The 10,096-nt window shown below is 60.8% G+C and overlaps 1 protein-coding gene across 3 annotated transcripts; it reads left to right on the plus strand.

The window, feature by feature from the left end:
* Gprin2 (G protein regulated inducer of neurite outgrowth 2) lies at positions 1-7,199 on the plus strand. Of its 3 annotated transcripts, XM_023563490.2 has the most exons (4): positions 1-138; positions 984-1,124; positions 2,218-2,321; positions 4,728-7,199. In XM_023563490.2, exon 4 carries the CDS (start codon positions 4,734-4,736, stop codon positions 6,111-6,113), a length of 1,380 nt encoding a protein of 459 aa, XP_023419258.1. In that variant the 5' UTR covers positions 1-138; positions 984-1,124; positions 2,218-2,321; positions 4,728-4,733; the 3' UTR covers positions 6,114-7,199. The 3 variants fall into 3 exon arrangements, with proteins under 3 accessions (XP_023419258.1, XP_003466119.1, XP_023419257.1); XM_003466071.5 differs by lacking the exon at positions 2,218-2,321; XM_023563489.2 differs by lacking the exons at positions 1-138; positions 2,218-2,321 and adding an exon at positions 208-425.
* Positions 7,200-10,096: the final 2,897 nt, after the last annotated feature.

Consider the following 10,096-nt stretch of genomic DNA (forward strand, 5'->3'; position numbering starts at 1 on the left):
GGCCTGTGGACCGCTGCGGGCGGCGTCTGCGGCCCAGAGCCGATCAGCCTGGCTTCATCTTGGGCCGCCGCGCCGGGCACCTGTGGCGGCCGCAGGAGCAGCGCTTCGGCCCGTTGCGCGGCCCGCGCAGGCGACAGGGTGAGAGGCCAGCGCTCGCGTGCCCGCAGTGGGAGAGGGGTGGGCCGCGCCGGAACCCCGTCCTCACTGCGCCTGCACCCCGACCTCGGCATTCCGGCTCCCGCGATGCTCACGGCCGCGGCCGCACCCCCATCCATCGCGGTCCCCCCTCCGGCTCCGCGGCCTCCTCGCCGCTCTCATCCCCGGTCCTCCCCATGTGCCCCCTCCACAGCCAGAAGCCGCCCCGCCTCCTCCTGCGGCTGCCGGCCGCCCGGATCGCTCGCTCCCCACCCCTGCCTGGTCCACAGGTCTGCAGTCCAGAGGCCCTGGTCCTGCTCGGGGCCGGAGGGCGGGCGCGCCGGAGCACCCGGGGCGAGGCCGTGCACGGGTCCCCAGGCCTCGGCCTGCACTGGCTGCGGAGGGCAGCCGTGTGGACGCCTCTCCGCAGGCTGCCCGCACAGGAGCGGTGCCTGGCCTCTGGTGTGTCCTCGGTGGCGCGTGTGTCCACCCTGGGCATGGTGCCCGGAGGAACACACTGGCTTCTAGGCTGGAGCAACTAGCAGGATTAGGATTGTGGGCAGAGCCTCCGCATGGCAGGAAACAGCGGGGCCTGGATCCCTCTGGGTTGGGCAGAGCATCTCTTTCCTGGATTCACACTCCTGCGCTGCCTAGCTTTGGCCCTGGTTGCTGCTGTCAGGTCCTCTTTCCCCTGGGGGTGGATTAAACCACCTGATGGAGGTTGCCAAGCCCCCACCACACAGGGAGGGACCTGTGGGATGTGGATCCCTCCCTGGCCCCCATGGGCCGGCTCCACACCCCCCACAGTTTGCCCTCCCAACGCTGTGGACTTGCTTTTCCCTCCATAGTTCTGCTGAACACAGAAGCTGTCATCCTGATGCCTGCTGCTCACCAAAGGGGAGCTCGCCGGACAGCCGGACAGCCGTGTCGAGTGTGAGAGCAGCGCTTTGGTAGTCCTCCTGGGCATACTGTAAAGCTCCTCTGCCGAGGTGAGTGTTGGAACATCTGACCAAGTTACCTGTGCAAAGCAGTCTGGCTGGGCAGTCTAGAAGTTTCCACACAACTGGGACTTTTGCTTAAAATGGCCTGGTTTGACAGCTGCATGTGAGGCTCGTTGGTCCTGGGGGTGCAGCCCAGATCTGGCCACAGAGCATTAGCTACGGCCGTCACAACTGTGGCATCCCCTGAGGAGGGCCCAAAGGATGCGAGCGAGCTTAGGAGCCTCTGTGCCCTGTGCTTTGCCTGTGCTGAAACCTCCTCCTGGAGCCTCTTTTGGGGAGCCAGACCCCTCCCAGCATGCTGAAGGCAGGTGGGCGCTGTCGGGCAGACTCCAAAGTCGTGAGAGGCTGATCCTCCCAGAGGGTGGTCTAAGGTAGGAAGTGGGAAACTGCGCTAGTGATGACCAGGCCTTAGGATGGCGTGAAGGTGGCAAGGATGGACAGCAAGACCAGGCTGACCTACAGGGCGCTGTGGTGGCTTCCTAAAAGGGCCTTATTGTGTCCCAGTGCTCGGCCCTTGAGCCCCAGCTGCTCATAAAGAAAAAATGATTGCAACAGCCCATCTGCCCTTGTGTTTGTGGTCTTCACAACAGCCCTGCAGTGTGGAGGCAGGCTTGCATTTTTCAGATTGGGGAAACAGAGACTCAAAAGTGAGGTGTCCACCTGGCGGGTACAAAAGGTAGCAATGCCCTATGTGCCCTTCCTCTATATTCTTAGGGAGCACAATGCGGAACCCTCTCTTTGTTTCAGCCCAAGGAGATGGGGAGTTGTGACAGGACGGGTGGGAAGCCTTCTCTCCCCAGGCTGACCTAGAGGGACTTCCTTGGAGCCCTGTCTCTCCCAGGGCTGGGGAGGCCAGGTTGCAAGAGAAGCCCTGCTGGGTTCTGGATCAGCCACTTACAGCCTTGGGCTCTTTGACACTTTTTAAAACTGCTTCCTTTTGTCACCTGCCTCTTGGGTAGTGGAATGGGGAGAGGAACCAGTAGATTTCTGGTCTCTCTGGTGGGGCAGCTACTGCAAGACTCCTGGCACTCCCAGCACTGATGGCGTCTCACCAGGTCTTGTTCCACCTGTGTTCTTACAGGGCCAAGCGCTGGCCTGCTCCCTAGGAAGGTCACCCAAGGCTATCCCGATGAGATCCCCCGGGGACCTGTGGCTGGGTGGTCTTTGTGCTGTTGGTGACCACAGGTGTGTTCCCTGCCTTCCTCACTCTGGGGAGTCACAGAAGTAGCAGATTGGGTGGGTGGGGCAGCTTTGCTCCCACTCATCCACTTACTTCATTGGCACTGAAAGTGTCAGTTGCTGGGCTGGGTGATGTGGTTCCCGGTGATGACAGGGGAGGGTGACAGTATAGGAGGCAGGTCTGCATGGGTGACACTATAGGAGGCAGGTCTGCATGGTGTTTAGAGGGGCAGAGGGCCTTAGCCTCTCACCAGCTGTGGGCCCTTGGGTAGGTCACCAAACCCCTAGGTTTGACGTCCTCCTTGTAGATGGGATGCTGATGTATCATATGAGGTTGCTCTGACAATTAAATGAGACTGAGTTGGCAAAGGATGTGGCCTGTGCCCGCACTTGGTGAGTGCTGGTCTCTGGGAGCTGGTAGTGCTTTCTTCTGTTTATCTGTCCATCTTAAAACCCCTTGAGGCCAGCACCTGGCCACTCACCCCTTTCCTGCCTCTCCTAGGACCAGTCTGGCTTCAGCCCCAAGGCACAGCTGGGATGGACCCTCCTTACCACGCCGAGCTGTGTCCCGAATGGCATGGTCAGGCAGGGCAGCCGTTCACCCCATGTGGCCAGTTAATTCAGATGGCTTAAGCTTCAAATGAAATCAGAAATGCGGTTTTTAGCCACTGTTGCTGCCTGGCAGTTGCCTGGGAGCCTCTCCTGACTGAGAAGCACGGGCAGAGCTGTCCCCTGTGCAGGGGTTAGGCCCCACAGTCCAGAACCAGCTCTGCCACTGGCCCAGCAGTCCCCAGCTGTCTCCTGTGTGCACCACAGTGAGACATTTGCCAGAACACGAAACTGGCTCTGGGAGCCCCTCCTCGCTCCCTGGTAGCAGCCTTGCTCACCTGGCCACGGAGGGTGGTTTCGTGGCAGACCTTATCAGCCCAGGGTGGGAGGGCAGGGCCGGGATTACCCAAACTGCAGCTGCTCCTCCTGCACCCGCCCTGTTTCTCCAGTCTGCCCGGCCTGCCTGGGTGTCCCTGAGCGATTTTCTCATGCACAGCTTTAGCTGGGGCACTGGCCAGGGTGCCAATGTCTGTAGCTTAACAGGGTCAGCCCCCGGGTCCTGCCGTTCTCCTGGCCCACTGTTTCCCTGCATGCTCTGAACCCCAGCCTCTTGCCTTCTGCTTGCCCATCCCTTCTACCGGCACCTGTGTCTTCCCTCCCTCTAGCCCCAACTTCCACACCGGGGCCTCAGATAGCCTTTTGGGTGGGTGCAAGCTCACTGCCTCTCAGGACCTGCCTTGGACCCGTGTGGGCACTCAGCCTGCTCCTGAGGGGTCTGTCCTTACACGAGCTCATTCCCTCTCTCAGGCTCACAGCAGACGTCAGGTCAGTGCAGTGTGCTGGTCGGGTGGTAGGGAATAGGCCACAGCCTGGCTTTGCCACCTTCCAGCTGGTGGGGAGGCCGGAGGGCAGCCCGTTTCATCTGGGCCCAACCGTGCTCAGCAGGGATGGGGTGACCCTGCTGGGAGGTCCAGGAAGGCTCCCGGAGGAGACACGGTGGTGGAGGAGATGCTGTGCTAGCTTGGTTCTGCTGGGTCAGTGCACACCTCCTGGGGCTTCTGTGTGGCCTGAGGAGGGGACAAGAGCAATGGCGGGGAGGAGGACAGAGGATGCAGCACGTTGGGCAAAAGGGAGCAGAAATGTCGTGTCTGGTAGTTGGTGTCGGGTGGGCATCTGAGTTCCCAGCTGCCAGGTGGAAGTGGATCCCGTGTGGCCTGGCTGCAGAGCCTGCTCAGCAGCCAGCCAGGGCAGGGTAGGGGCTCAGAGGAAAGGAGAGCTGTTGGGTGGAGCCCCTCTCTGGCCCTCGAGCTAGAGGCGGGTGTCAGGGAACCTGCCCCTTGCGTGGTAACAGGCCTCTCGGAGCTGCAGCACAGCCGGGCCAGGCCGGAGGGGGTTGGGTACAACCCCGGGAGTGTCTCAGTGTCTGTGCCATCTCATCTCGAGACCCTCTGTGCCCCTACCCTGTGCCCACAAGGTCTCAGGCTGTGATGACACAGATGCTGCCAGTCAGGAACCCAGCTGTTGTAACTGCTAGGACTCTGCAGCACTTTGGTACTGATCATCTGAGCCACTGTGCCAAAGCTCCTGCCTGCCCCAGTGCTTTGGTCCTAGCCCTGGGGAACCTGGGTTCTCCTGGGAAAGAGTCAGCAGCCAGGGCAGTGGGTGGTCCCCGGGACGCTGCTCCAGGGGTGCCGACGGGACATGTTTGTAGTGCCGTCTCCATGTGTAATGTGCGTGGCTTGGACTGGGAGTGTGACTGACTGCTCATGGCGCTGTCCCGTCAGGCAGGCTGGCACGGAAGCTGTGTCCTTAGTGTGCCCGGCACTGTAGCTCAACTCCTTCCCTTCCTTTTTTCTCCTGCAGGCAACCATGAGCTCCAGCCACCCCGAGCCAGGTTCCGGGGCACCCCGGAGCCCCCGCCCACAGCCCCTGTCCCAGAGCTCTTCCAGCCTGCTGTTCGAAGGCCAAGGGCAGAGGCCAGAGCTCCGCAAGAGTGCCAGCAGCACTGTGTGGCAAGCCCAACAGGGCGAGGCCAGCACTGGCCCCCAGGCCCCGGAGGAAGAGGGGCACCCACCCGAGAGCCCGGCAGTGCAGGCTCAGACCCTCAGCCCCCAGCCCCTCAGTCCCCAGCCTCGGGCTGTGGGCCACTGGCGGAGCAGTACGGTGGGCAATGTGTCCATGATGGGCAGTGGGGACCTTGGCCACCTGCAGGCCCCCCGTGTGGCTGCAGTTCAGCGGAGCCACTCGGACCTGTCCCGCAGTGTCCTGACCAGAGGGCACGGTGGACCCCGGAAGGCCAGCCTCAGCTGTTCGGCCCTCGGTGGCGGCTCCCCTGCGCACGAGGCTCCGCTGCAGTCCGGGAGTGTTTCTGGCCAGGTTGGCCCAGTCCCTGCTGTTGTGGAACAGGACCTGGCTCCAGGAGATGGGACTTCTAACTCCGCCTGCATGCTGGGGGACAGTCTGTCGTGGAAGCAGCCACCAGAGCTGGGGGACGAAGCTACCCTCAGCAGCAGTGTCCAGGCTGGGCCCAAAGTCACTGGACAGCCAGCCACTGCCTCCTGCCACGCTCTGCCCCCAGCTGCCCTGCTCTGCAGCACGAGGGAGGTGGTGACCAGCGGCTACTGCCACGCCCTGCCTGCCGCAGGCATCCTGGCCTTTCCCAAACTGGTGGCGTCGGTGAGTGAGTCCGGGCTGCAGGCTCAGCGAGGTGTAAGGCTCCACTGTACAGCACCCGGACTGATCCCAGGCCATGCCCACTGCTGTGCCCACCCATGGGGCCCCACGGTGCCGGCCACAGAGCCTGGCTGCAGGACCAAAGACGTGTGGACCATGACCTCTGCCAGCGACCTGGCACCCACACTGGCCTCGGCCCAGGATGCTGGTGTGCAGGTGGCCCCAGCTGCAGCTTGCAAGGCAGTGGCCACCAGCCCGTCCCTGGCAACCTCGGCCCTGCACATGTTCCCCGAGGTGATGCTGGGGCCCAGCCTAGAGGAAGCCCTGTCCCCTGTACGGGATGTGCGCTGGGACGCCGAGGGCATGACATGGGAGGTGTATGGAGCCTCGGTGGACCCTGAGGTGCTGGGTGTGGCCATCCAGAAGCACCTGGAGATGCAGTTTGAGCAGCTGCAGCGGGCGCCGGCCAGCGAGGACAGCCTGTCCAGTGAGGGCCGCAGGGGCCCGCTGCGCGCTGTCATGCAGTCCCTGCGGTGCCCCAGCTGCTGCGGCTGCTCAGGTGCAGCCCCCGAGTGAAGACCGGTGGCCCTGGAGCCCTGGTCAGCCCATGGACTTGGCCCGAGGCAAGGACCAGGGACAGCGGGGCCCCATGCCACCCAAATGCATAGCAGGCAGGTGCATCTCTGCCCTGAACGTGGACAGCCTCTAGACCACAGGATGCAGCCTGTGGTTTCCGGCTGCACACAGCAGGGCTGGTTTTCAAGGGCTTGAATGGCAAGGGCCACCTGGACATTCCAGTCTCTGGACTGTGGGCTGGGTTTCCTCACTGTGCGTAAGCGGGATTCTGGCTTTTCTGTAAAAATACTTGACCTGCTGTTCGGTTTTCACCCTCAGAAATCTGTCATGTTTCCCCTGGGACTCCCGGTGGCTTGATTTAAAGCATTGTTGAGAAAAAGTGACTTCTTAGGTTACATGGAGGACGTCAAGTGACAGGTATCCTGGCCACTGTATGGGATGGATCTGGGGAGAAGGAGGATCTCTGGGAGGAGACAGGCTTGGGTTTATGGGAGGCTCAGCAAGTGGGTGGGGGGTGCCACGTGCCGTAGAGAGTGGCTGGTGGCCACGAAGCCTCGCCATGCAGAGACTTGGCCTCTTGTCACCGTGGTTCTCACAAGAATGTGCCAATCTGTGCCATATCCTGCCGTTCTGCCACCAGGGTGGCAGCGCAGGCTGGGCCCAGTGTGGGACAGGCCAGACAAGCCACCCACCCACCTCCCAGGGACAGAGATGAACCTCTGCAGGGGATGCTGGAGTCCTGCCTGGCTCGGGTCCTGGCAGGGGCCCCTGAAAACCCTCTCGGTTAAGCCCCACGCTAGATTTACTGGCTGAGCCACCCGACCTCTGCCGCCAGACTGCCTGGCGAGACTGTGGCTGAATTTCTGGTTGGGACTGAAGGCTTCCCTGGCCTATCGCTGGCCCCTCCTGGGCCAGGCCGGGCACTGCAGTAGTCAGAGTGTCCTTACGAATCTTTGCCCTTGGACTTGGATTTGCAGCCAGACTTGCTGAGTCCCTTTCAGGTTCTGTTTGAGGGAGTATGGGATCTCATTGTCCATATATTTGTTTGTTTTTTAAAATTCAAAATAAATATAAATTGGGACGTCAGCAATTTCTCAGGGCCCCACAGGAAAGGGGTGTGTGTCATGGTAATCTTGTTAATTTTGTTCTGGTAAATTCTGTTCCTGGAGCATAAACCCAAGTCTAGGGTTCCTGCCCTGCAGGAATCTCCTGTCTTCTCTGGAGTCTCCTCTTCTCCTTCCTTCCATGGCAACCGGGATTCCTGATGCTGCAGCCTGGCTTCCCAGGCCGGTTCCCTCTCGGCCAGGGCACAGGTACGCATCTCTTGTTTGGCCTCAGGCTGCTGTTGCCTCATGGGAAACCAAGATCCAAACGTAGAGGAGGTATGAATGGGCCCTGCTGGTCAGCTGTTACAGTGTAGGGGTGACGTCACCTTCAGGTCCACTGGTGTGGGTCTGTGGCCCTGGTCACGCCAGTTTACTCTCTAACGAGTTAAAGGGTGCCAATGCTTTGGGCTGGGGCCGCCACTTGGGATCTGTGGCTGAGTTTGAACCTGGTCCACACTGACAGCCTCAAGGGTCCTGAGCTTCCTCAGCTGTCAGGTGGGCACAATGATGGTGCCTCCTTCCTTAACTGTCTCGAGAGTGGTCTGGGTATCCCATGTGAAGCACTCCAAATGTGCTCGTGGCAGTGTGTCGTGTCCTTCAGCCACACAAGGGCCAGCTTGGGACCTGGGCGGCCTCAGTTCTTAGGGGGCCTGGCAGAGGCCCCCCTCCCTCACTGCTCCTGTGGGGATGGCTTCCCCCAAGCCCGTGGTGACTGACAGGGTACCCTGAGGTGTGGGGAGGGACAGGATGGGATGGCCAAGCCGGGCAAGGGCTTGGCATCAGGCTCAGCTGGTCCCACAGAGGAAAGGCCACCTGAGGAAGGAGGACATGCCAGGCGCTTCTGGCTCTCTGATGCACAGGCTGGGGGAGTGATGGGGCCCTGGCAGGGTTATCCTGTCCCAAGGGAAGGTGTTCAGGGAGGCTGCTAGAAGGAGTCCCAGGAGGTCAGGCTATGCTCATGTCCTGGGCAGCCTCACCCCAGGAGACATGTGGGCCCCCAAATGCCCAGCCCTTAGCTCTACACGTTGCTTGGAAGCAAATCTGTCTTGTTTGTGTTCATGCCGGTGACGTTGGTCAGGGATTCGTTCTCCTCTGTCATTCTGGCCTGGCCCAGTTTTGACACATGCAGCCATGACCAACCCTCCAGCAGCTTCTGTCCTGCTTGTCAGAAGCGATGACCCTGCCCCGAGCCATTGGTCTCAGGGTTGTCCTGTAACATGATCTCCAATTTTAAAGGGTCATCCTGGGCAAAGCTGTTAAAATCCAGATCTTCAATGTCACTTAAAGCCTGGTTCCAGGACTGTCCCCTCACCCTGGGCAGGGCAGGAAGAGGATGTGACCTGCCTCAAGTCTTCCTCCAAATAATTCAGAAATGACTGCATTTCCTTTTCCAGATCTGACCTCTTCTGTTCTTCTAGAAGTTTGAGATCAGCGGCAAGCAGACATCTTCAGACTCTACCTCCTCACCCTTCTGGCCCTCGGGGCCCACCTGGCCTCAAACTCCTTCTGCTCGGGCTCCACCTCCCTCTCTTCTGGGCACCCAGCACACAGGCTCCCTGAGAGCGAGCCTGGAGGTGACCCTGGGGTGGGAGCAGAGAATCGGGCTCCTCCCTAGAACTTCCTCATGGAGACTTTCAGGGAGTGGAGTCCCAGAGCTGGGTGGGGTCTAGTTCTGTTGGGGTTACAGGGAGAAAATGAAGCGGGAAACCCAAGCCTCTCCCGAGGAGTGAGGTACATGGGACCAGGGGAGACCTGAAGGGTCCCATGCTCACCTCAAGAACTGGCTCACTCTGCCTCTGCTCCCTTGACTGAGACTGCAGGGCAGGGCAGGGCAGGCCCCCAAACCTGAGATCTGGAGGGTTAGCCTAAGACTCACCCCTGATGGGAACCCCTGGGGAGCACGGCAACTGGCATCCACAGCCTGACTGGAGTCTGTATCCGTGGATGCCTGGCCCCATCTGCCTGCCCTTGGAATTGTCGCCTCTTGAGCATCTTTCCTGAAAGAGAACCAGGGCACCTGCTCCACATCCTGTGAACCTCCAGGATGGCTGGGTTCCTGTGTGGGCAGCACTCCTGGTGGCCACACCTGTCATCTTGGTGTCCCTTCTCTTTAGTCCCCCTCCTTCCCTGTCTCAGGTCCTCTTGGTCCCCAGGACTGTCTCTCCTCTGCTGTCCTGTGTCCCTGCTCCTGTCATCTCTGCCCTCATGCAGGGACCTGTCTGGCCTCAGCCCTGTCACCCCAGAGCCCTGCCTTTCTCTTGCTATGGCTGGGGACATTTTCCTTGCCATAGCTGGCTCTCAGCATTCCTGGTGGTCGGGGGCCTGTGTCCTTCCTCTCCACCTGTCCCTTCCCTGGTGGGACAGTAAACTGCCCAAGTGCCCGGGGGGCTGTGGAGCTTCTCCTTGGAGAGAGAGGGAGCCTCTCTGGTGTCACCTGCCAGGGCTCCGTGGAGTCAGAGACTGCTCATCAACAGTCAGGCTGGGAGGGCACTGTGAACCCCGAAGCCTTTCTGGGGAGCTGCTGGAGGAGTGTGCTGGGTGGTGGTGTCCACTCGCTGGCCTGAGGCAGGGCCACCTTTCTTCCTCGTGTGCAGAAGGTCATGTGCCTTTCAATGAGTCCAGACATGACCTGTGTCTCCTTGGGCACATGGCCCACAGTTCTCATCTGAGAGTGTCTCTCCTGGCCTGAGTATGAGGGAGGGGACTTCTCACTGTGATATGGAGCAGACGTGGCTCCCTCCCGGGCCTGAGCTAAGTCTGGGTGTGTAGAGCAGGCCCTCCACGCAGGCCTCCCCATCTTCCTGTCCCCTCACCTTCACCTGCAGCCTCCTGTCCTCTGTCCCTTCTCACTTCCAGCAGTCAAGCCTCTGGAAGATG

The sequence above is a fragment of the Cavia porcellus genome, unplaced genomic scaffold (assembly GCF_034190915.1).
Source record: "Cavia porcellus strain 051 isolate PalLab524CR breed Dunkin Hartley unplaced genomic scaffold, mCavPor4.1 scaffold_23, whole genome shotgun sequence".
NCBI classification, from domain to species: domain Eukaryota; kingdom Metazoa; phylum Chordata; class Mammalia; order Rodentia; family Caviidae; genus Cavia; species Cavia porcellus.